Below are 26512 nucleotides of genomic sequence, written 5' to 3' on the forward strand. Positions count from 1 at the left end.
ACTACCAGAACTAGCAATCACATAAAGGAGCAAAGTTCTGGAAGGGGTTATACCTGCAATGATATTTATGGTAAATTAAGCAGTGTATAAATCTCATTAAGTATGGCTCAAATAATCAAATTAAAATGTTCACCCAACCTCTGCCAGGTTAAGTGTCTTGCCCCAAAATGGCACATACAGGCAGACAAAGCAACAATACTAAGATTTCAGATTATTATGCAAATTCATTAAAGGGGTGATCTACACCTGTCAGTTATCAAGAACTCATCTCTGCATGCCCTTGCGTTCCAGCACTTTTTTTAATAGGCTACTGTACCAAAGAGAGCATTTCACATTAAAAATATATATATATCCACATGGTTTTTAGTCTTCAGTCAGAACACTATTCTACCACACCATTGTGTCAAGACAATTAGGTCAGTAATTGGGGTCCTGACACGTGCTCTGCACCAACATGACTTTTTTTTTTACATGACTTTAACAATACAACGAAGTTTGACAAGAAGGCACCTGAAGTAGAAAAGGTGCCTCTCGATGTTGAACAGAAAGAGACACGCCCTTGAGCTATATTTGGGAACGTGTCCTCTGGTGTCACGTGGCAGAAGGTGACCAGATGCAACAGAGCATGGGGTTCCTGTACCTTTAAGAGTGGCGTAGCAGGAGGAATTTCGGCAGGTGCCACTTCTCACTAGGTCTTATGACAAGATACGAAGCACTTACGGAAGTTCTCTTTCCTACTTAGTACCAAGAACCCAGAAGTTGGTTGCTTCGGGTCACTCTTGACAGAAAGCCAGGCAGAGGCGCCTCAGCGAACCTTTTTAGGCAGAAGGGACCGAAAAGACACGGCGAGGGAAGAGGAAATGATTTGATTGCCACTATCGAGGCTTCAAGCTACAATGGTAGGAAAGACGGGTGACAAAGCACGGCGCCCCTCACCCAGCACAAACCCCCTTTGGCAGGGCAAGACCTGGAAGGGCTCCCCCGCGCCCCCAATCGTGACAACACCGTGACTGATTTTCACCAACGACCAAGCCGGCCCGGCCCACGAACTGAGGCCCACCCCCCACCAGGAACTGCTTTCATCGGTACTCACAGCCCGTCTCCTTTTTGATCTCCTCAATCTCCTCGTCCCTAAGTAGGGTGGACGCCCGGGAGCCCATCGCGGCCGCCTCACACAACCCTTCAACGAAGCACCAGTGAGACTTCGCTCGGCCTAGAGGCGGCGGCGGGTCCTCCGTTCCGCGAAAGGGCCGTCCAGCCAATCAGCTGCATAGACGCTGCACCAGCTGCGGAGGGTACAACTGACAGACCGCGCGACGCCCTCTCTTATCACCTCAGCCTACTCCTCCCACTTCCCGCCCGGCTGCCCCGGAGAGCCACTAACGGCGTTGCGCCTGCGCAGAGCAGCGCTCCAACCACTCAGTGGATTCTGTTCCTCCCGCTCGGTCTGATTCTGACGTCATTGCGGGCGGGTCTCACCTATTCTACAGAAAACTACAAATCCCAGTGTGCAACGGCGGCTGAATGTACTTTGTATTTGAAGAAGTGGGCGTTGGCTTTCTTTGAAGATTATGCTGCACTTTGGTCGGGGCGTGGTATTGTGGGAATTGTAGTCTGTAACACTTAAGGTGCAATCCTGTAAATGTTTCTACAGAAAGAAGTCCTACAACTCCCAGCATTTATTTTTAGGCATTTTGGTGGTTGCTCGAGCCGTCTCTGGGTGCCTGTCCGTTACGAGAGTGGAGTGAATGTATTCTAGGAGAAAGTCCGGGAAACGCCTGCGAGTGGAAGAATTGTGAGGCCTTACATACTGTTGGTATCCAAAATAGCCTAATAGCTTGTTAGCTAGAAGGCGGTTCTTCTTGGCTAAGGAAAACACCTACATTTGGCTGCATCGTTTAGGCCCTTTAGTTCTCCTCTGTTAATGGACAGTGTATTCATTTTGAGGAACAAATACGACTCTTCAAAGCCGGATTTAATAATGGCGATTCTAGTATTGGAGCATTGTTAGTCAACCTTTGCCTCCCCACTTCGAAATTGTAATGTTCTGATTTAAGGGGAAAACGTTTCTAAAAGTGCAGCCTGGGCCTACCTTAATTGGATCACTGGTAGTTAGAGGAAGCTTGTCCTTCTAACTACCGCTATGTATAGCATATATGTAGTTTGCTGTTCCAGTGGCTTGCAAGCCTAAACACCGATATTAGGGAGTCGTTCCTATTAAACCTAATTGGACTCACTTCTGAGTAAACCTGTTTAGGCTGAATAATGGTGCTAAAGGCCAGTAGAATGTAGCCTACATCTTATCTTTATAGACCTGGATTCCTCTGAAACTTGGATCTGAAGGGTTGTATTCCACATTTTATTCTTTTGATCTACCCTTGATAGATCAAGAATAAGTAAGATGTGTCTCTAGTTGTAGTGGCTTAATTTCCACTGTGATAGTATGAGTAAGCTATCCTCTTCTTCCAGTCCTAGCTTATGATACAGTTTGGAAGAAATCTTGCTATTGAGACATTAGAGAAAGGAAGACTTAAGGGGCCAACAACTATTTGCAGTTCTTGAACAGCAGTGGTACTGGTTTGTTTTAAATGCCTTTTAAAAATGAAATTTTATCTTAGATGTCATTTTACCTATCTTATAACACCAAATGGCATCCACCATAGATGTCATTTTAAAAAATGAATTTAAGATGCTCATACAAAACGTTTATTGCTCAATCCACAGATCATTGCAACACATACAAACTTGAAATTTTACTATGCTATTATACAATACTACATATGGTTAAAACTACAGAGCTATCATAATATCCATTACTGAAATGATGGTAAAATGGGTGAACAGCAGACATACAGAAACCTTTAATTACTTTTCAATCACAATTCATTTATATCTCTGAATCTTTATAATACCTCACACCAATAGTATCCAAAAACTTTACTCTATATCTATTAGCTTTCGCTGCAAATAGTGCAACCTTCTGCATCACATATGGGTCGGTTGAATGTAATGAATAACTCAGTTTTTCCTTAACACCCCTGTATTTCACTTTCTTTAAAAAAAAAAGGCTCCAAATAACTTTTTCTTATGTCTGTGTATAAGGGACAAACTAATGCCACAGCTGCTGGAGAACTACAAGCATCTGTTGGTTCCTTTCTCTGCTGTCTAAATAGCAAGAGTTCTTAAAACTATATTATCCAGAATAATCTGTTTTAGACATATTTTTTTCAACTTGATTTTGACTCAATTTATTGAGTCAAAATCAATTTAAAAATTGAGTCAAGATTAAGCTGAAATGTGTATGTCAAAAACCAATTATTCAACTAAATCTGAGTTAAGCAACTTTGAAAACTATGTATGTATGAAAATTAGCTGTAGAAACACACATAATTTCCCCAGTTCCCCTTTTAACTTCCCATTTTCTCAGTTCTGCAGTAGGCCCTATTTGCTGGTATCGAAGTGGAAGTCTTGTCTGATTATTATTTCTTAGAGGTTTGTCGGATCCCAAAGTGAGAAATGTAAAACACTAGGAGATCATTGTGTGCAGGGCTCTTCATTCTGAAGCATGGTGTGTCATTACTTACAGAACTGGTTTTAATGGAATGACAAGCCTTTCAAATTCCTCAGTCATCTTGCAGGCCTGCCTAAGGGTTCTAGTGACTGGTAACATTCAGATTGCACTGCATTTATATGCAAGATTGCAAAAGCTTTAATTATGTATGCACAAAACCAGTGATAGTAAAGTCCATGGCTCTCATGGTAATGGAATTCAATGTGTTACCATTGTGCACGCTAAGCATTTTAGTTTTAAATACGGAGATTTGCAGTTTGACTTCGCACACATGTGGAGCAGACCAAGTGTATAAATGTCATCTTTTCCCATTTAAAAATAGACTAGAGTTTTGTTTGGTAACATGTTTTAAATAGTTCTTTGTTCTTTTTAGAGATGTTATTAGTGCCTTCAACCTGTATCGAGGACAACCCTTTCAAGTTTTACTACTGTGTTTAAGAGAAATGTAAAGCATTAAGGAGTGTCCAAGGAGAAGTCTGTTACATTGTTCCGCTCCTGAGAGAGGTGAACTTGCAGGGGCTTCAGCACTCACTCAAGCTTCAGTTTCCTAGATGGAGGGCACTGGAGATGCGTGGTGTTTCTTTTATAAAATGGGATTATTTACGCTGAGCTCAGGAGGAAGGTTTACAACATCACTCCAAGCAAAATCCTGCATCCTTCAAGCTGTTCTGGGATCTTCTTCTGCCAGACAAAAAACAGTCTCTCCTTTTGTCTACTGTAGATTCACCTTTCCTCCAGATTCATTTCTTCTTATCCCCTCAGGTCTTGTAGAACAAAAGGGTTACCCATTCAAGTATTACAGCATGGGGGTGTGGGGAAAGGAGATCCTCAATGTCTTTTACTCAGAGGCACTGAGTTATAAGGAACACTGGGAGTAATTTAAACTGACCCCAAACACATAACAATATATTTTATTTATTTATTTATTACATTTTTATACCGCCCAATAGCCGAAGCTCTCTGGGCAGTTCACAAAACAGTGTTTCCATATTGTTATCTGCCTGGAGCCTTTAGAGCAGGGATGGGCACCTTTGATGGGCACCTTTTTTCTATAAAGGGCCTTTGACCCATTGAAAAAACGCCTTGTGGGCTAGAGCCACTGGTAGGCTGGTCTGGAGCCAAAAGTAGGAGAGACCATTTATTTCCTTGCAGAGATTGAAAGCAGCTGATTCCTCCCCTCCCCTGCATCAATTTTACTTCATATGCTCCATGTTTAGAATCATAGAATAGCAGAGTTGGAAGGGGCCTACAAGGCCATCGAGTCCAACCCCCTGCTCAATGCAGGAATCCACCCTAAAGCATCCCTGACAGATGGTTGTCCAGCTGCCTCTTGAATGCCTCTAGTGTGGGAGAGCCCACAACCTCCCTAGGTAACTGATTCGATTGTCGTACTGCTCTAACAGTCAGAAAGTTTTTCCTGATGTCCAGTTGGAATCTGGCTTCCTTTAACTTGAGCCCGTTATTCCGTGTCATGCACTCTGGGAGGATAGAGAAGAGATCCTGGCCCTCCTCTGTGTGACAACCTTTTAAGTATTTGAAGAGTGCTATCATGTCTCCCCTCAATCGTCTCTTCTCCAGGCTAAACATGCCCAGTCTCTCTTCATAGGGCTTTGTTTCCAGACCCCTGATCATCCTGGTTGCCCTCCTCTGAACACGTTCCAGCTTGTCTGCGTCCTTCTTGAATTGTGGAGCCCAGAACTGGACAGAATACTCTAGATGAGGCCTAACCAGGGCCGAATAGAGAGGAACCAGTACCTCACATGATTTGGAAGCTATACTTCTATTAATGCAGCCCAAAATAGCATTTGCCTTTCTTGCAGCCATATCGCACTGTTGGCTCATATTCAGCTTGCAGTCTACAACGGAGCACTGAAAACAGTTGCCATGGCTGAACTTTGGCACAAACTAAATCCTGAGAATTGTGCTGCATCATATCAGATGTGTGAACAGTGCTGGACTAGATGGACCCTTGGACTGATCCAGCATGGCACTTATGTTCTTATCAGTTGGAGTTACTTGGAAGGAAGTCCCAAAGACATTAGTGGGACTTCTTCAGAGGAAACACACATAGTCTCAGTTCATAATACATTTTATTCCTGAAGTCTCTAAAGCAAGTACTGAGGGCACCAGACTGCTACACCTTTAATTTTAGGGGAAGAGTGAGGTACCCTTGCTAGTGTTTCAACACCAACAGGTAGGGCCAGGTTTACCAGGTGGTAGCACCCGGTAGTGACTTTGAAACAGTGCAGATACTCGCTTTCTCTTCCCCAAACTGGTGATGCTGTTCCTCCTGAGAGAGGAGGAGGAAGATTCAGAGGCAGCTCTCACAGTAGAATTGGCACCTTCAGGAACAAAGGAGGTGCCACCAGTGGATAGGAAGGTGATTCCAGTTTGTGCCTCCCTCTAGCTCCAGGAGAGACTGGGTATGTGTGCCCAGGTTCTGGCTTCTTCAAGCTGGCCTATGAAACATGGAGCAGCAGCAATGGCAACTGCTTCATGCATTCACTGCTTTGCGCAGTCCCATCTGCATTGCACTGAGCTAGCTGCAGCAGGACAGAGACAGAGCAGGGAAGTGTTATCTAAAGAAGAAAGACCCCTCCCACCCTATGTGTCTGCACTACTACAAGCCCACCTCTGCTGGCTCCAGGCTAATAACTCCGTGAAGGTAGAGGCTACCTGCAACTCCCATCAATCACAATCAGGGCTTGCTTCCTCCTCAAGATGCAATGAGGAAAAGAATTTCTTTCTAGAAATCCTGCCATGGGTTGGATGAAATTGGGCTGGATCTTGCACATGGGCCAGGGGTTCCCTACTCCAATGTTAGAAAGGATAGAAGTGCATTTACAGACTGCTCAAGTTGTTGGTTTTTTTATTTCAATTGTACACTCCAATATAAAGGTGGTAGCCAACTGCAATTTCTACTATGCAAAGAATGAGTGCTAAACCGAAACCCAAATAGCTGGATTTTATGACTGGCCTGGTTTGGATTATCAGTATCTCAGCCTAATAAACCAAGATATGCACAAGCCTCTGGGCATGGGCATTTAGTTCCTCCCTTCAGATGAGCTAAAAACAAACCAGAAAGTATTTGATCAACCTTATCCAAACTGGGAAATAATGTTTATTAGCTTTGGAACAAGCCTGGGGATAAAACCATAGTTTTAAATCGGTTTAATGTCCTGGTTTGGATTAAATGGGAAACAATAGTTAATCCAAGACTTCCTGGTAAACCTAGCTTTTTTTGGCTTTTCCTATATCATTGATTGCTTGTCTGAGAAGCCTTTTATATTTATTTTGGCCTATATTTCTATGATTCATTAATTCCGTGGAACAACCTGGTTAATTGTAAGTCAATCAATTTAAAGGTTTTATTGTTGCAGTTTTTTCCCTATATAAAGTTTAGATTTTGTTACTTGCTGGAGAATTTTTTTTTAATTTTATAATTTCTCTAGAGTTTTTCCTGATCATTCTAGATATAATTTAACAACACTTCTTTGTTTAGTTTCTTATTTAGGCTGAATACAAGATTCCTTGGAGGATAAAACCATAATGGATCCTAGCAGTGATTACAAGTTCCTTCATGATATTCTGGGGAAAACTGTGAAAATCACATTGAAATGTGGCACTTTTCAAGGGGTGCTGCAACATGTGGATTCCAGCCAAAGTATCTTTTTGAATAGAGGTTCTGCTTCTTCTTTTTTTGAATTTATTTTACAAATTATTATTCAGATATTAGTTGGGATCTTTGAACCTTCTAGATAGAAATGGTACACTTGTATCTTTTCAGGCCTCAGTTCTGTTTTCTAGGCAGGGGTCTGTGGGTTAGAAGTGTTTTGATGCACAGATTGTCATGTGGTTCTATAATGAAGTACCTATCACATGAGTTGTTACACTCAAAACCCCAAAAGTTATCGGGAAGTATCCAACAGGACATAAATTATACTGCACTAGTATAAAGTATTCTAGTGCAATGCCTATAGTGATAGCTGGCACGCCGATTTCCTGAAGAAATCTGACAAATTCAATGTGTCTCATAGGTCACCAGTTGCCATCTCCTTTCAAAAGAATTGAATTGACTTAGAATAGTTAACTTCACAATTTTAAAAGTTAAAGGCAAAAGTGAAACAAAGTAAATTTCATGATTTCACAAATTGTGGTATTCTAGCGCTAGATTAAATAGTAGTCCACTCAGCTCTTGTTCTTTCTTAGGCTATCTAGATTTTGACTAAATAAAGGTGCAATCCTATGCATGGTCAGACTGTAGGAAGTCCTACAACTTGCAGCATGCCCCAGCCAGCCAGACTTCTTTTTGTCTAAATATGCATATTTGTGTATAATGTTATATGCATACGGAAAGGTTTAAGTAAAGGAGCAGGAATGCCAGTAATATTTTAACGATGGTAATGCTCAATCTCAGTATGATTGTGTAATAGCCAACCAAATCCTATGTAAGTTTATTCGGAAGTTGCATTGGGAGCACTGGGAAGGTAGCAATGTTAGTCTTATTTGAAACTTCTCAGTGTTAAGTATTCCTGATCTTATAAACTGAATATAGCAGTGGTGTCTTTCTAGTACTCATTGCACCATCAGTAAAAATTAAATTATCTACATTGGCAACATTAGGAACATGGTGTTAGGCTTCACCGGTTTCTGCAATTAATTCCTTTTTATTCCCTGTTGTTATTACTACAGAACACTACAGTGGCCAAATGTAGCTTGAAAACAAGTTAAATTGGCAGATGTAGCGTAGTTTGTCTCTGGTTTTTGGAAGCAAATCAACTATTTTTTGCTGTCACCAGAGGACTGCACCAGGGTGCTTCAGGGGTGGTATGTTGCCCACCCTTGATTTATATCTTATCAAATATTTATTGCCCATTACTGATAAGTAAGCAGTCCGGATACACCTTTGTCCATGAGTAATAAAGTTTTACAACTCTTCATTCCTCAAATAACTCTTGAGTCCTAGGCGTTAAACTCAACAGCCTTCCTTAGATATTATCCAGATCACTTTGCCAATTTGCTCTTAATATCAGTTACCCAGAGTTCACTGTGGACCTGCTTGTGTATTTATTTATTTATTTATTTATTAAACTTCTATACATCCCAATAGCCAAAGCTCTCTGGATGGTTCACAAAAATTAATCTGTGTGTCTTTTCTTTAGAACAACCACTATTTTACTTGTTCACATCTCCAAATATGTAATTATGTATAATTAAGCATTTTCAATGGCTCTTTTATAAAGATCCCCTATACCTCATTGAGAGTGTTGGGTTAGTAACCTTTCTAGCATTTCCAATGAAGCTAAAAATCAGCTATTTTCTTAAAATATGTAATATTGGAAAACATTAGATATAAATGCAAGAGCTAGAAATACACGGGCTATATGAAAAGGGAGACAAATATTTATAGCAGAAACACTACCATAGGGATGTCTGGTGTGTATATCTGACAGTGGTATGCAGAAGGTAGCTACTGAATTGCTGTCTTTTCTGAAACTATGCTATACAACTGTTCCACCACAGTCCAAAATATGAAAACATAAAACTGGAAGCAATTACGGTCATATATTTGCTTGGCTTTAAAGCTACATCATGAAGACTCTATAGCCATATGATATGCAATGTAAGAAAATGAAAGAAATAATCTAGATGCATGCAGTAAAACAAACACTAGTATACTGTATACATTCAAATAAACTATTTAAACAAGAATACTGTTGCAATAAATACCCACAGTTACAAAATAATTTCCACATTGCTCCTCTGCACTGAGTTAGACAGGGGTGGTATTTTATATCCTGGGTTCTAAATTTTAGAATCAAATCCTAACTTTTTGCTTCAATTAAACAGTGTGTCATTTCTGTTAAAACATTTCCTGTTAAAAATGGAGGTGGTTCTGCTAACACTCTTGCTGTGTTTCTTTACTTTAGTGAAGAACTTGGAAACTGGCAGACATGTACCAGGAGTAAAGATGTTTTTTGGCCATGAAATTGTTAATGGTGAGAATATTTTTTTAAATTATACTCAGATGTTCTTTGTTGGGTTAATGCCATCTCAGATTCTCACCCCCTTCTTCTAATGAAGTTTCCTCTTCAGGGCTGTCTATTTCCAGTTCTGTCATTCCCAGTTGGAATTGGAAATATTTACATTATTAGGCTCAGCATTGGTTAAAGAATGTACAAATGCCAGAAGTCCCAAATTCATGTCTGAAAGCCCTTAAATGTATTTGCAGCACAGCTTTGGCTAGGCTGCAACAGCATTAGCCTCTTCCCTTTTAGTTAGAAATTAATAAGGACTGGAAGTTAAAATTGATTACAACAGAAATATGCAATTATCTGTGCAATTTTATTACTGTGATTAATATCAATGACTTGGGCTCCAGTCATGAATACACTTGCTTGTTGCAAACAGTATTGACTCCCCTGGAATTTATGGAGCTTTCCTTAAGGCAACAGTTCTGTGCACACTTACCTGGGAGTAAGGCCAATTCAACACAGTACGACTCACGTCTTAGTAAACATGCATAGGATTGTGTTCGCAGCCTAAAAATACAAATTAGCTATTAATTTCTAAATCTTTACAAGATCGTAAAATATCCTGGGAGGCTGTCATAAAGATCTGTTGAACACACCCCAGGATCTTACACAAGCTCACTCCCAATATTTTACAAAGAGCCATATTTAATGAAATGCCAGAAGATACTAGGGAGGATACTTCTTTGCTGCAAAGTAGAAGTATGTATATTAATCTTCGTTTGTTTTTCTGCATTCTTAAAGCTCAGATATGCCAACCCATGGCCTTAAAAGGTTTTGATGGAAGCAGATACAAGAGTTATTTATGTTTTAGATATGTAAATTTCATGTAATTTAAGGTCAGCATAATTACAAAGAGATAGTGATTAAAAGATTAATCCTGTGTATTCCTATGCACATCGCCTGTGAAGCAACTCCCATGGAGTTCAATAGGTCTTAGAGCTTCTCCACATGTAGCAAAACTCCTGCAGCCTTACCAGGGCTTTGACTTCTGGAAACTTCATGGGTTGAAGGATCAGCACAATACATGCGCTCCTCCCCCAGTTTTTGCCAGTGTTTGAATTCTACCACCGGCAGATGGGGCTGTTTTATTACGCAATTTCAATTCATTACAGCATTTTCAGGGGTTTATAAAACGATGGATTCCTGCTGAAAATGGCAGGTGAGGCATTGGAAGTTGACAACATCATGAAAAGGACCTGCAAACTTCCCTAAAGGACCAATCATAAGCATGCAATAAATTGTTTCTGTGGAGAAACTCTTACTCCCAGGTAAGAGTGTATAGAATTGCAGCCTGTAAAACAAGAAATCTCTTGTTTACACCTTGCCTCTTCAGTGAATCCAGCAAATAGCCTTAGGCTGCAATCTTATATACACTTGCATTTGAGTAAACTACATTGTACTCAGTGGGATTTACTTCTGAGTCCTTAGTGTTGCACCTTTACTCTCTCAATTGCAAAATAGGTATGATATTGTTACATGTGAAGTCCTTTGATTCCACAAAATATAAAGCAGCTTAAGACATTTTGCCGCCTGAGGCAGAGCAGAAATTGTGCCCTCCCTCCCATGTCCAGGCGCATGATTCCCAGATTAATTTGGCATCTGAGGCAGAAAATGCCACAAGTTCCCCTCTTTATTATTATTATTATATTATCATTATACCATAATAATAAAATAAATAACGATTTGCTACCCTTTAGGGCCACCCCAAATCAGCTGCCTCTCTTTGCCTAATGGTAGGACTAATTGTGTGTACTATATAAAAACATTTTAAAATGGAGGTGTCTGTTCATTAGGAGGAAGGTTGATGTGGAGGCCTTTGAAGATTGTAATGTAAACTTGTAGAATAGAGGTTCTCTGATTTTTTTGCCATTCTCCTTTGAGATGTTCACCACACCCACAAGCCTCATTTTCCTTTTCAACTGCGATATGGGTGTTCACATGATCACCACAGCTTAAACAAGCCACAGTGCATGCTAGGCGCTGTTTGTCTAAATACCCACCTGCACGCAGTTGTCGCATCATCTGAACCAGGCCAGCATGGCCCTCACAGGCCATGTGCATATTATCTTTGTCATAAAATCCTCATTGTTACAGGAGGAGTAACTGAGGTTAAAGAAAATGGATGTGCCCAAAACTACCCAGAATGTTCACACTTGAATAGAATTTGAAAGTCAGTGTTCCGTAGTAATCCCATGTATTGTGACTTGGATGTAAATAGTACACAGTTCATAAGAACATAAGAGCCATGCTGGATCAAATCAAGGGTCCATCCAGTCCAGCATTCTGTTCACACTGTGCCCAACCAGCTGCCCACAGGAAACGCACAGGCAGGACGTAAGTGCAACAGCACCCTCCCACCCTTGTTCCCTGGCATACTGCCTCTGATACTGGAGGTAGCATATAGCCTTCAAGACTAGTAGCCATTGATAGCTTTATCCTCCATGAATTTGTCCAATCCCCTTTTAAAGGCATCCAAATTGGTGGCCATCACTAGTTCTTGTGGAAGAGAGTTCCATAGGTTAACTACATGCTATGTGCTTTGTTTTATCTGTCCTGAATCTCCCAACAATCAACTTCATGGGATGACTCTGGGTTCTAGTATTATGAACCCAGAGTCATAATACATGGATGTATTATGACTCACGGATGTGGAAATAGATGTAAAAACATATAGACATTATGTCTGCACAGCAACTATCTTGTGCTAATTCATGAAACATAATCAGAAGTAGTCTTAGACCTGGCTCACACATAACCCTAACCCATGGTTTATTTAACCATGGTTTGTTGTCCTACCTAAGATTTGTTTAATAGGCAGTTGCATAAACCGCAGATTGTTTTCTCAATCCCTGTGTTGTATGTTTCCCTGCTCTTTCCCTTTATCCCAAATGCCTTTGTGATGTTATAGTACTAGCACATAGAGCGGCTGGGTTTTTTTAACCACTCTTGCCTGCTGCCACTTGCCTACTTAAACAACCCACAATTCTGGATTCATACATAACAGTAACCCATGGTTTAAGCAACCCAGAGTTCACAACCTAACAACAAATGACAGGTTATTATGAGGGAGAAAAATGTCTCCGTATCTCCTTTCTCCACACCTTTCATGGGATGAGCTCTCAAGTAAGTGCATAGAAGGTTGTGGTTGTTTTTGAGGGACATTCTGGAAATCTTTGTCATTGCATTTCCAAACTTATATCTATGCCAGTACGATTAGAACCACTTTTGGGTTGAATACAAGAGCTGCACAAAAGTGTATTGGGAGCTGCAAATTACCCAGTCTTCTCAATTCCCTGAACCCTGTTTGCTTTCATCCTCTCCCTGCATCTTTCTTTTTTTCATTGTTTCTCTCTCTTCCAAAACCTTCTGCATTTCCCATTTTATCCTTCTCAACTTGTCCTCATTCTTAAATTCTAACTAAGTAACCTGCTATTGAGAACATAATAGTGGTGTAATCCTAGCTTCCTTTGTCAATACAGCCAAAGAGGTTTACAGAAGGGTTCTGTAGGGGCAGGTATAATCTATATTGTACTTCCATAAAATGTTTGCATTTAGGTTAACCATGTTATGATGCACACTACACATGATGTTGTTACACTGTAGAGTGAATGCCCATTTTCCATCATGTTCTTACCCTGGTAATTTTGATTGATTGCTGCTGTCATGATTGTATTCTTCATTTACCAGCAGAAGTGTTGGCTTAACTTCAACTTTGTGGGGATTAAGCATAGTTCCTGGTTGAAGGCTATATCTGTAATAGAAGCTGTTGATGTATGTTTCAGTGGAATTGTTTGATGACCTAGAACAGCATGCTGCGGAAGGAAAGGCGACTCCCACCAGGCCCAGGTAGATATGAAGGAATTTTGTTGTCAGGAAAGATTGGTGACCTTAGACATTAGGACAAACTGTCCTAGTGGAAAATTTTGGCAAACCAGTAGTGCAGGAGGAGAGAGAGAGAGAGAAATTGGATGCCCACTACTTATATGATGGCAAAAGAATTCAATTGGTGGATCAATATATTTTAGAACATAGCGAGTAAACTTTGCACATTGGCTCTGTAGTTCATAATTTTAAATACTCTGTTATTTATTTATTTTATTTTTGGTATTTATATACTGCTTAGTAAAATCTCTCAGTGGTTCACAATATTAAAATACAATATTAAAATACAATATTAAAAACACTGCATTAAAAACACTTCCCAGTTACAGTACAAAACCCCAAGGAGCAGTAAATTGGAGCAGAATGAGGAGTGTCATAGAGAAGTTTTATATAATTAAATAAGTTCATCTTCTCATTACCCTTCCTCTACAACAGATGAGCTGAAAAAATACAAACCCCCTTTACCCTGAATTTCAGAGACTGTAGACTGCATTTTCAAATGTAAACAAATGTTGCTTCTGCAAACTGGTACAAGCAAGCATTTTTAGTTTTGAAATCCTCTCCCTAAAGTTGCATACTTGCCTTCTATTTTTTTCCAGAGCATTCCCCTTCCTTACCTCTGTTTATTCGAAACTGAGGATCGCTCCTTCTGACCTGAAGTCCTACTGCCTGCAGTCCTCCAGCTCCTTCCCCTTTCCTCATCTATCTGTATCGCCTCCCTATACTTCATGTCTGTATTCCTGGTTTTAGGGTATATTCCTGGCTCATGCTTCCTTCTCCTGACAGCACCTCCCTTCTTCTCTGGTGGTTTTTTGGGGACTCCACCTTCCGGCCAAGTCTTGCTTCTTGCTTCCTAAACATTGTTCATTTCTTCTTCCAAGCCCTCCTTACTAAGCTGTTTCTTCTGCTCCATCCCAGACTGGCTAATTGGAAAAAGTAGTGACACATTATATCTGAAACCACAGTGGGCTGGAGACTGGCACATGGAATGAATGTCCCATTTGTCTAGGTCTTGGGTTTCCCACACACACACCTTTTTTTTTTTTTTTACTTTTTTATGTATTTACACCGTTTCTTACCCACACCTTTTGGCTCCATTTTGGAATGTGCAAAACAGCTTACAAATTCAAAACAAATGTGCAATTTAATACTAAAAAATAAACTAATAAAAGCATCCAAAAAGAGGGAAACACTTCCTGGAAAAATATTCAGCAGCACAAATATCACCTTGCTGCAAATGTCTTCGTAAACAACCATGCTTTCACTACTTGTCGAAAGGCAACCAGTGATTGAGCCAGGTGGACTTTTGTTGGGATAGCATAACAGAGCTGTGGTAGCAAAGCTGAAAGGCTGTTTCGCATGTCCATTTGCCTTGCCTCTGCGGGCGGGAGAATACAGAACAGAGCATCAGATATTGACCTTGCTATGTATTTTCTTTTCAGCTGAGGTCCTTTTCTTTCTTTTTTAAATATCTTTTGAATAATTAGCCAATAAACCAAGCTTTGAAGAACTGCCAGCTCTACAGCCAGGAAAGATGTGAATGTTTGACTAGCAAGTCAAAGAAAAAGGAAATAGCATCCCTTCCAATAGCCCTTTAGCGCTAACTCCATGGCCTTCTGAACTTTGCAACTAAGAATCTAGTACCTAAATTTGCTTTTATTCCTCCCCCACCTAATTCCCTTTCCATTAGTGTTATGTCTTTTAGATTGTAAGCCTGTCTTATTTCTTAACTTAAACAATGATAGAGTGGGGTGGACTTAGCTGGGGAGGCAAGGCTGTGTTTCACATGTCTGCTTGCCCTGCCTCTGTGAGTACAGAACAGGGTGTCTATGTGTATGGTTGGACACAGATGGACAACGTGGCCCTTCAAATAACCTGGGACTTTTTAGTTGAGGGGTGGAATTAAAAAATGCTATAAATAAGTCATTATTGCTTGTAGAACAGAACATCACGTGGTTTTATGTTCATGTCAGCTCCAATGTTAAAAGTATCCTATCTGTAATTACACTGTTATTAATCATGATACTAACAATAATGTCTTGTTAAGGGAAGTGGCAACTACGGTGAAATCTGCTGAGGACAGAGGAGAACCGCTGAAGCAAAGCACTCTGAATCTGGATGCTGTCTCCCAGGAGAGGCAGCAGCTCAGTTTGCGCAACATCAAATATACCTTTTCAGGTGACTACTGGAAATTCAGCCTTATACCTGATCTGCAAGTCATGTTTTTATATCCCATACGTCTAATAGGTCATCACTTTAGGGCTTTTTTTAGAGCTAGGCCTTTTTGTTTGACTGTGTACAGTATGTGTGTTTTGGTACTTGAAGCTCTACAATTGCCTCCAGTCAGTAGTCCGTTCATGCACGCACACATTCTCACACTTGTATGTAACACTAAGGGGTATATTGGAGTTTCCAGAATGTCACAGTATTGAAACACACAACTGCCCAAAGTTAGTAAAGCTGCAAGTTCTCTCCCTCCCCCAAAAGCAGCTCCTGAGGGACAACATCCCATATTATCCCTCTGCAACAATATGGGATGTAGTATGGAGGGCTACAGAAAGTGAGGAGGACTGGCAGAAATTGGATGCCTCATCTTGCCCGAGTGGAAATGCTTCCAGCTAGTGCAAGCCCCATTTGAAATGGCCAGCATTTGACACTAGAGTATATGCATTTACCATGAATTGACACAGCAGTCCTATGCAAGTTCATTCAGAAATAAATCTTGTTGTATTGTATTGACTGCTAGGTATTACTGCCAGGTATGTGTGCATAGGATTGAAACCTAAAACAACTATTTTTAAAAAAAGTGACGAAAAAGTTAAAAATACACAACCTCATTATAATACAGGTGTTGTTGTTGACAGAGTGAGCTGCAGGAATCCATTTAGTAACTTAGTAGGAAGGAGGTGTGATATGCTGCCAGACACCAGCGTAGATTTCATAGAGGTGTGGGTGGGGAGATGGCACAAAATGGAGTGTCTGTGGCCAGTGCTATTACAGATTGGACAAAAAGCATTGCAAAGCCTCTCTGGTTGTGTGGGGAAACCCTGTGTTGATTCAGCTCAAATTGTGACAGTCTTGTAGTTAAGCATTAATTTGGTAGCCATAGGCAACAAGGAAGTGCATGCAGGTGAGTCAGCAGGGCTCGCGGTGGAGGGATGGAGTGCTCTGTGTCCCTGTTTTGCATCTAGCAAAGAAACGAAGAAATGCAGTGAGTTGCAGGATAGTAACAATTCTAGGCTTATTTGCAAGGCTAAATTATAAAGAATGTATAAATACCATGTTAACTATGATAACATAAGCAGTCTTAACTTTTATTTCCTATCTTTCAGATGCTTGATGTGGAAACTGTCATTGTTAACATTGTTCTATGCCTGTCATGATAGCTTACCTCTTTTGTAAAGGAGGAAGCACGGTGGAGTTTTGAAAACATACTTTATGAGTTTATCCTGTGGTCACAGGTATAGATAACTTTTTCATGGTTTTTTATTATTATTATAGATGAAGACAAAGGGAAGGACATAGAATATGTTGTTATCGATCAGTTCCAGGGGAAGTTTGGTTCTGCTGTAAGTATAAAACGGTTACTTGTATTCAAAGTTGGTTTTGTTGTGTGTTTCCCTTTGTTGGGTGTTTCAGGCATGTCAGGGGGCATATTGTCCCTGCTCTGCACCCAGCAGAGAAACGAAGAAATGCAGTGAGCCGCAGGGTAGTAACAATTCTGGCTGCCTATTAGCTATCGAGCCACGTACAAGGTTATGTTACTGTCATACGAAGCCCTAAACAACTTGGGACCAGGATACCTAGCAGGCCGCCAACCCAGGCAACCTTTATGATCAGCAGAGGTCTTGATGGTCATTCCACAATGAACGGAATGCTGCGATGAAGTACCTAGATGGCGGGCCTTCTCTGTGGTGGCACCCACCATCTGGAAAACCCTCCCTTGAGCAATTCAGGAGGCAGAAAATGTGGCATGTTTTAAACGCCTCCTCAAGACAAACTTGTTCTCCCAGGCTTTCCCTGGGCCATGAGTTAACTAATTACGCCACTCAGTTTTACTGCCCCTTTACTGTGTTTTTATGCTGTTTCAATGCTATGTTTTAATATAGTGTTTTTAATATTGTATTTTAATGTTGTGAACTGCTGAGAGATTTTATTATATTCACCAGTATATAAATGATACCAATAAATAAATAAAATAAATCTGTATAAGGGGGTTCCAAAGATCTAGAGTCAGTTTTTTTTTAAATAACTTTAAAATGAATTTAAATGATTGTTTTAAATCGTGCATTTGCTTGTTTGTTTTTAAGTTATAAATTGTTTATAGATCAAGAAAGGACAAGTCCTTGGTGTAACCACAGTATAAATGATATTGCGTGGCAGGAGATTATGTAAGAAAACAGGGGAAGGTTCTGTTATGCTGTAGTATGTTTGAGCCCTAAACATGTTATTGGGCCTGTTCAGACAACACGTTAAACCATGGTTAGGCTGCTAACCCTTTTCCAGCAAGTGGTTAGTGAGCATGTTTAAAACATTGTTATGTTGCCACCATGGTTAGGAATGGTTCACACAAAACACTAAATCATGGTTCACATGGCATGCTAAACCATAATGTTTAGCCCAAAAAACTTAGCCATCATGGTTGAGCGCGTTGTCTGAACAGGGCCATAATGATGGTGCTGTATAAATAAATACTAATAATGCCCAAGGAATTAAAATTCTGATCTATTCTTTACGCTATGCTGACCATCTATTATGCTCCATTACCATTTGATCCATGCCAGGTGTAAACTTTATGCTTGGCAGAAAGAAAAATCCATGCTGTATTTCTTATCTTCCATATTTCCCACTGTACCTTTGTTCCTCTTCTCACTAGATGATGCACATCAAAAAGCAAAATGTATGTAGTATAGCAGCAGAAGGTATCAGTCTGTGTCGTCATGGAAAACTCTCTTGGCTGCAAGTAAGATGTTTTATAAACAACTTGTAATTTCAAACTTGTATGCCAAAATCTTTGATTCTGAGTTTCTTAGTAGCAGCCCCGATGCCAGCATTCTTGATGCCTGAAGTGGCGAACATGTGCTGCCAACCTGCACCCTTTTCTTCCTTGCTGCCATTCATCCCATGCCTGGACCCTCTTCTCTTTGTCAGCCCCATTGTGCCAGCTCTATGGAGACCCGCACAGCTGGAAAAAGCTGCCTCCCAGGTCTGCCAGGAGCTCGCCCAGGACTTGCAGGACCATCACAAGAACTTGCAAAACCTGGCTGAGTTCTCATGAGAGCTTAGATGGGTCTCAGAAGAGCCCCACAGGCACTTCTTCCAGCTGCGGGGCTTTCAAAGGAGAAGAAGGAGGCAGGTGGCTGCTCCAGAGAGGGACATGAGCCTCCGACTTCGAAGGCTTGCAGCCATTCCCATGGGATTGTGCCATTATTCTAGTGTAAGGTATCATGGACTATAGCCTGCTTCATCTATTAACCATGCTTTGTTATCCCCATTTCATCTTTCCATGGTCAGCTTCACACATGCCTGTAAGTACCTTCAGCCTTACTTCTAGTAACTTCTCCATTCGAATCAGGAATCCATTTACTATACAAGGTCTTTATATGACCTATGATAACAAATTAATTTATTATTGTAGTAGTCCTGTTTGAAATTAGAAACACTGTGTGTGTGTGTGTGTGAGAGAGAGAGAGAGAGAGAACAAATAACAAATATTCAAGAACTACTGAGCCTTCCAATCTGAAAACCATGTTTCTTCAAAATAAGTCCCACCAACTTCAGTGATTTTTGTAATATATTTTGAATCGGGGCAGCACTTAGCAAGATTTATGTGATGAAAATGTCTTAGTGTGAATCTTTGGATGATAGCACACCTGTTTAATTTGGGTCCCTGTCCTGCTTATTTATCATAGGTTGCAACAAGGAGTCACGTTTTCCTATTTGACATTTTCCTTCTGGGAGCTCGAGTGTTCAAGAATGGACTCCAAATGATACTAGAAGACCAGAACATTTTGAAAGTATGTAACTCTTAATCCAGACAAGACAGAGGTACTGTGGGTTGGGAATCCAACTACTCTGGATGGAGGTTTACAACTGGTCTTAGTGGGGTTGCACGCCCCCTAAAAGACCAAGTGTGCAGTCTGGGAGTCCTCCTGGGCTCTGCACTAATTGGGGAGGCCCAAATTGCTGTGGTGCCCAGGAGTGCATTTCACCAGCTTAGGCTGGTATGCCAGCTGCAGCCCGATCTGGAGAGGACAGACCTTGCCTCAGTTATCTTTGCTGGACTACATCCAGGCTGGACGACCGTAATGCACTGTACGTGGGGCTGAAGATGATTCAGAACTTCAACTGGTGCAGGATGCGGCCACCTAAGTGTAGGTAGGGTGAAGCGATTTGATTATATAATGCATATACTGCGCCAGGTGCACCGGTTATGTGAAGCTTTAAATTTAAAGTGAAGCTTTTGACCTTTAAAGCCTTAAATGGTTTGGGACTAAATTACTTGAAGAACCACCTTCACCTACATCACCCTGCCCGCACTATAAGATCAGCAAGAGAAGCCCTTCTCATTTACCCAACTGTGGGAGAGGGCCTTTTCTGCAGTGGCTCCACACCTCTGGAATAAGTTATTGGGGGGCCTGCCAGGTCCTTTCATTACAGGCAATTAGGAAAGCCCTGAAAACGTACTTTTTTACTTTGGCCTTCCCCTGATTATGTTTTATTGGACTGTGTTGTGGCTGTAGTTGTCTGTTGTTTTATTTTATGCTGGTGTTTACTGTTTTTTAGAATGCTTGCTGCTGTTGCTGTTTTTATTCTGTTTTTATTGTGTGTTTACCATTTTAATACTGCATCTGTTTTTTTTTTTAATGTGCTTTATTGTTGTACACCGCCTTGAGAGAATTCCTCTCCTGAAAGGCGGCCAAACAATATTTTAAATAAATAAATTTGTGTAGCACAGGATATTTGAAAACTTATGCAGGAAATATATAGAATCATGTAAAAACAGCAAGAAGCAGGTTTTATTTATATTAGACTGTTTTCCCACTTCTTGATCAACGAACTACTGTATCTCCTCTTCCTCGCATTCTTTAGGTTATCCATGACTGCCGGTGGCTTTCTGATTGTCTTTCTCACCAGTATGGAATTATGCTCTCCAATGTCTTTGACACACAGGTAGCTTGCTGGGTGGTTTTGTTTGTAGTTAGTTTTTTTAAAAAACAAACAAACCCCAAAACAGTCAGATAAATTGCTTCATAAAGAAATACCTTCCCTTCAATAATGTTTGTCCTGAATTTTGCGTGTATATAACATTCCATAAAATCTGCTATCTATAATGAATTCAGGTTATTTGAAAGTCTGCTTCAGTTTTTAAAGCCTCATAAATGTCTTTCCCTCATGGATGTGGAAATAGATGTAAAAACATATAGACATTATGCCTGCACAGCAACTATCTTGTGTTAATTCATGAAACATAATCAGAAGTAGTCTTAGACCTGGCTCACACATAACCCTAACCCATGGTTTATTTAACCATGGTTTGTTGTCCTACCTAAGATTTGTTTAACAGGCAGTTGCATAAACCGCAGATTGTTTTCTCAATCCCTGTGTTGTATGTTTCCCTGCTCTTTCCCTTTATCCCAAACGCCTTTGTGATGTTATAGTACTAGCACATAGAGCGGCTGGGGTTTTTTAACCACTCTTGCCTGCTGCCACTTGCCTACTTAAACAATCCACAATTCTGGATTCATACATAACAGTAACCCATGGTTTAAGCAACCCAGAGTTCACAACCTAAAAACAAACCATGGGTTCTTTTTAATGGTTAACAAATTATGTTTTCTTAGCAAAGCTGGGTTCACATATGACAACCCAGAATTCCAGAGTTTGTTGGTTTAGTAAACTATGGATTAGAATGATGTGCAAACCAGGACTTAGTGTGTACCTTCTAATGACATTCTGTTACTTTTATACCTCCTTGGTGGCCCTCTGGATGTTTTGGCCTACAACTCCCATCAGCCTTAGCCAGCAAAGCTAATGGTGAGGCATGATGGGTGTTGTAGGACAAAACATCTGGAAGGCTACAAGTTGTTCCCACCTACGTTGCGCCAATGATATGTGAAAGAATATTCCTAAATCTGCAGAAATCCAATTATTGAATAATTACCAAAATTACAAATAATTCAAAATGAGAATTACTTACATAGTACTAAAAGTTGCCAGACAGTGATGGTTACAGCAGTAATCTGCTATATGCAGTAGTTAGTTTGCTTTTGACCAACAAATTGTGGCCATGACATCCTGATTCCTTTTCCCTTCCACAGGTTGCTGATGTCTTGCAGTTCTCAATGGAGACAGGTGGCTTCCTTCCACACCACATCAGCACTTTACAAGAATGCTTAGTGCGATACCTGGGGATGTCCTACGAAAGCATTTCTTTCATGGAACAAAGGCAGCGTGCAATTGAGGTAAGTGGGTCATTTTGGATGGCAGCATCTATCCTTATGAGGAAAATCAGATCTGGTTGTGGGCCCGCTTTAATTATGTCCATCGAATTGTTTGTTAGGGGCTGCTTTCACGATAATAATAATAATAATAATAATTGTTACCCGCCTCTCCCTCTGGATCAAGGCGGGGTACAACACAAAAACACCATAAAATACATAAAACTAATTCAAATGTTTAAAACCAGTGCATCATTAAAAGCAGCGCACCATTAAAAAGGCATCTTAAAATTCAACTGGGTAGGCCTGCCGGAAGAGACCAGTCTTTATGGCTTTCTTAAATTCTGGAAGACTGTTGACGAATCTCTCCCGGCAAGCCATTCCACAAACTGGGAGTGGCAGAAGAACTGTCAAAGATAGAGTTCACTTCATATTTGTTAAATTTCTTTTTGTTTGAGCAGAAAGGTGCTATAGCAGTCATGTCTTGCTTGTGGGCTTCTCACAGGCTGCTGTGTTCTTTTAACCTCAGTAGGGCTTACTTCTGAATAAACATGCATAAGATACAGGTTGAAAAAGGATATCCGATACTGCTAATATACAGGCTCTCTGGACGGTTTACTTAAACTTCCCTTTGTTTTTACATTTGGGGCATGCAGAAAAACCCTGAGGTATGGTTTGTGAGACCCCTTCCACCTGCATTGTTGAATGTGTTAGCTCTGGAAACAGCATACCTCTTACCCCTCCGCCTGCTGCTACTCGATGAAATGATGTCTGATTTAACAACTTTGGTGGATGGATACCTAAATGCATTTCGGGAAGGATCTGCAGACCCCTTGGGGAGCACTGAGGTAAGTGCAACTTCAGTAGCATCTCCAGTAAGCAGGATACCCAATTCCTCATTGCTGCCAGTCTTGTTCTCATATTTCAGAACTGTTAACTACTGAGTTTATATATAATTGGAATTCATAATTCAAATTCAGTTTATGTATAGTTATCAGAGGAATATTTCTGTTGAAGATGCCAGTGTTTGATTGCTTTTTCTGTAATAATCTACTTCTTTCTCTGACATATTTAATTATGGAATCAATAGTTTATTCATATTTATTTATTTATTCGATTTCTATCCTATAACTTTCAGCAGAGATGCTCTCAAGGCAGGTAATGAAAGGGGAAATATACAATTAACGTTAAAAAAAAGCAGCTTTAAAAAAGAGATAGCTAAAATATTTATTAGCTTAAACTTGTGAAAGATCTAAAAAGACTGGAAGAATGAAAAAGTTTTTCCTAGTACCCAAAAGATAGTAGCAGGGACACCAGGCAAACCTCCCTGGGGCTTGTCTAGATGGGCGCTTTTCCCCGTGGTAGCTTCGGAGTGGCGGCAGGTGATCTACATGACGCAGCCGCCACTCCGAAGCAATCCAGGGGCAATGCCCCAAAGCTCTGCGCTAAAAAAGTCAGGCACTTACCCTAACTTTTTTAGCTTGGAGTGAGGCAATGACGGCATCTGCCACTCTTACTAGGGAGCTGCTGCAAGGCGTGCCACAGCCTATGGCGACCACTGATTGGTCGCCATCGGCTGGGCAGGGAAGGGGGTGGACCAGCAAGCTGAAAAGTTGCTGAACCACCTCTGCGCCTCTGCGGACCCTTGTTCAAACAACAACAACAACAAAAATTAAATGGGGGAGTGGATATTCTGCGAGGAGGGAGCACCCCATTCTCCCCCCCCCCCCATTTAGCTGTAAATGTGACCCTTCACATTTACAGCTTTAAGAAAAAGAAAAGAAAAAAAGTACTAAACTTATGCCAATAAAACCTAACCTTCAAAGAGGGGGTGCAAATGCTCCCAGGTGCCCCTGAACTGCCGCATGTGTGCTCAGGTGGGCGGGCGCGGCGGTGACACCTACAGGAAAGCCCACAACTGCGCTTCTGCTGTAGATGGTTGGAAGGAGTGCCAGTGTGGTGAGGCAGCACCCCGCGCTGCAGACCCAACGTTGTCAAGACGAGGGCCTGGAGACAGCATCCCAGAGGTGGGGTCGCACAATCAGTGTTTCAGTGCATTCAGATTAGGTCTGCTTTACCCCTTATAGCAATGATGGGTTCCCCTGTTCCTTATGGGCACTGCTTGATTTATGTTTTGTAATGTTTGCCAGCATTCACATATCTGAAACTATGTATTAAGCACACCTTCACATAAAAGCACTTCAGACATTACCAGAAAGGACAGAATTCGTCCTTGGTAGAAATGTGGGCTTTTGCCATTTACTGTAACATGTGAAGCAGCCCTCAGTGTAACTACATGCACAAATGTTTAGATGACTTAAAAAACAAAACAAAAACACACACCTTATAATCATTTCAGCCCCAGTTCATAGACAGCATATATGTAATTACTATACAATTCTATGAATTATAAACACTTTTTAAAAGGGTACATTGTCTCTTATTTTGCAGTTCCCCTAATCTCTTTCCATTCAGTGAATGCTATTCAATACCATTAGTCTTCTCCAGCATACAATATCCTTCATGTTTAGCTTCATTCTTAGATGTAGTAACTATATTTGCAAGGAACAATATTGATTATAAAAATGGCTACAAGAGCTCTGATCTGTGTGTGTGTGTGTGGGGGGGTGTTTTTTAATCAGATCTCTTGCATGGAGCTACCACAAGAGCTAAGACAAATGGCAGATTTTCAGAAGATACGAAGAGAGAATGCAGTGCGGAAGTTCCAGCAGAATGAGGAAGGTCTTCTCATCAGAAAACAAGTAGAACATATGAGAAGAAATTTAGCAGAAGAGGAAGGAAACAAAAAAGATTGCACTGGCTTAATTCCTTCCAACAGGGCAGAATCGTCTGAAAAATTCCATGCAACTTCTGTCCATCTCTGGGACCCAATTGCTCAGGGCAATTCTGAAGAAGAACAACAAAAGGCATATTACTGTGATAATCAAGAGATCACATCTGCTGGTAATGTAGAATCTGAAATGGAAACAAGAGGCCCAAATAGTTCTTATTGTTGCAAGTCAGAATTGGAAGAGACTGAGGTGACGGAAAAGAAACAGTCTCCAACATTCAAACCACAAACAAAGGATGGTCTGACTTTAGAAGAAGAAATCAAGCAATTATTGACAGAAAACAAGAATGAAGAAAAGAAACCTCCTGCTATTTCTGCCCTTTTACCTCCAAAGATTAACAGTTCTCCTCGGTTCTCATTTAAAGCTGTAAGATTACCCTTGAATCCTGTAGATCTGTCTTGCCAAACCCCATCTAACATTGCACAGTATCAGAATCCTGTTTTTCAAACAACCCAAGGCTACTATCCACCAGTTGCCATAAGACCTAAGAGGGGAAAAAGTGATTTGGCAATTAACTTTGCCATGCCTTCAGAATTTGGCTGCCGAATGTCAACCCCAAGAACTGGAGACATATAGCAGGAACTACTTTCATTAGAATTCCTGTGTTGCCAACCATACTGTAAGACTTCCATTACAGAACAGAAATTTGGAGCAGATGTAGGATTGCAGGTTCTTTATATTGCTCTTGTGTAGAATCACCACATGTAAACACATCAGAAGTTACTAGCATTATTTGTACCTCTGTAGACGGGTCCACTATTTTAAGATTTCAAAAGACTATTGATCTTTGTTAAATCAGAGTATTCCAAATTGTCCAAATAAAACTAAAGTTCATACATATTCCAGTATTGTATGACCTGGATCTACAGTTCTCACCCCTAGTTTATGGGATGTGACATATTACATTCATTACTATTAATGTCCTAAGCATTTATATTAGTTGGTGATTATTAAATATTAACCCAGGATAGTTAGCTGTTTACCCCAAAGACAATATTTGAAGTAATATATTTGGAACAGATTTTCTTTTCTGGATTGTGAAATTTCCCCTAGAACAATATAGAAATTTATTTATTGCACAATTCCAGAAGGGTAGCCATGTTAGCTGTTGCAGCAAAAACAACAATCTTTTGGCAACTTAAAGATTTAAATTTGTACAATTTGAGTGTTTAAAGTGCCACAAGTCTCCTTGTCATTTGTACTGCACAAAGTACCCACCAATAACAGCAATATTTGTTCAACATGCCCTTTTAAGAAGGGAAAGAGAGCTACATTTCTAGTAAATAAGTACAGACTGCTTCTGACTATCTTTACTTCGAAGAACATTCAACTTATTTCATTTGGACATGGATCCACATATGTAGGCAAAGGATTGCAGCCATAATTTGGTTATGTATAATATAAGGTCATTTAAACAAATTTATGTGCACTACACCAACTGAGATGCAGTATTGAATAACTGTCCAGATTTCAAAAATTACTTTCTTTTGTGTTTGGAAAAAAAAAGAGATGCAAAAGCCTTGGGGGGAAAAGAGATTCAAAATGGCCTTGAATCAAGTGGCATAATAGCAGTAAAACTATATTAAGAATGTGATCCTAAGCTCACCTACTTGAAAATAGGCCTAACATTTATTTAGGCCTATTAGGGGGTAGAATTGAGCAAATTTAAGTTTTTAAAATGTTAAGTATGTACATTTCAGAGAAGCAAATTTCTCTTTATTTTTTGAGAGA

The 26512-nt window shown here is 40.4% G+C and overlaps 2 protein-coding genes across 5 annotated transcripts in view; one reads left to right on the top strand and one right to left on the bottom strand.

Annotated features, from left to right (window-relative positions):
• CHP1 (calcineurin like EF-hand protein 1) overlaps nt 1-1289 on the bottom strand; it is a 31690-nt gene extending 30401 nt beyond the window's left edge. Inside the window, exon 1 of the mRNA XM_063117701.1 lies at nt 1094-1289. Coding sequence (XP_062973771.1) covers nt 1094-1160 — 67 coding nt within the window. The 5' untranslated portion in view covers nt 1161-1289. The remainder of the gene's footprint in view (nt 1-1093) is intronic.
• Nucleotides 1290-1622: 333 nt separating this feature from the next.
• On the top strand, nt 1623-26512 carry EXD1 (exonuclease 3'-5' domain containing 1). Of its 4 annotated transcripts, none has more exons than XM_063117704.1 (12): nt 1623-1812; nt 7074-7253; nt 9502-9570; nt 13389-13452; nt 15536-15666; nt 16990-17057; nt 18365-18451; nt 19401-19505; nt 20581-20661; nt 21810-21953; nt 22586-22777; nt 24572-26512. In XM_063117704.1, exons 2-12 carry the CDS (start codon nt 7121-7123, stop codon nt 25355-25357), a joined length of 1860 nt encoding a protein of 619 aa, XP_062973774.1. In that variant the 5' UTR covers nt 1623-1812; nt 7074-7120; the 3' UTR covers nt 25358-26512. The 4 variants fall into 4 exon arrangements, with proteins under 4 accessions (XP_062973774.1, XP_062973772.1, XP_062973776.1 ...); XM_063117702.1 differs by having other exon boundaries at nt 1623-1795; XM_063117706.1 differs by having other exon boundaries at nt 1623-1795; nt 7074-7235.

Source organism: Elgaria multicarinata, chromosome 2, assembly GCF_023053635.1.
Source record: "Elgaria multicarinata webbii isolate HBS135686 ecotype San Diego chromosome 2, rElgMul1.1.pri, whole genome shotgun sequence".
NCBI classification, from domain to species: Eukaryota; Metazoa; Chordata; class Lepidosauria; order Squamata; family Anguidae; genus Elgaria; species Elgaria multicarinata.

Excerpts from the sequence above, each read along its gene's own strand:
- EXD1 (XM_063117704.1), top strand. The coding sequence starts at position 7,121 with ATGGATCCTAGCAGTGATTACAAGTTCCTTCATGATATTCTGGGGAAA. Across the intron at positions 9,571-13,388 it reads TGGCCATGAAATTGTTAATG|TGGAATTGTTTGATGACCTA; the intron begins GTGAGAATATTT and ends TGTATGTTTCAG. Across the intron at positions 19,506-20,580 it reads AAGACCAGAACATTTTGAAA|GTTATCCATGACTGCCGGTG; the intron begins GTATGTAACTCT and ends CGCATTCTTTAG.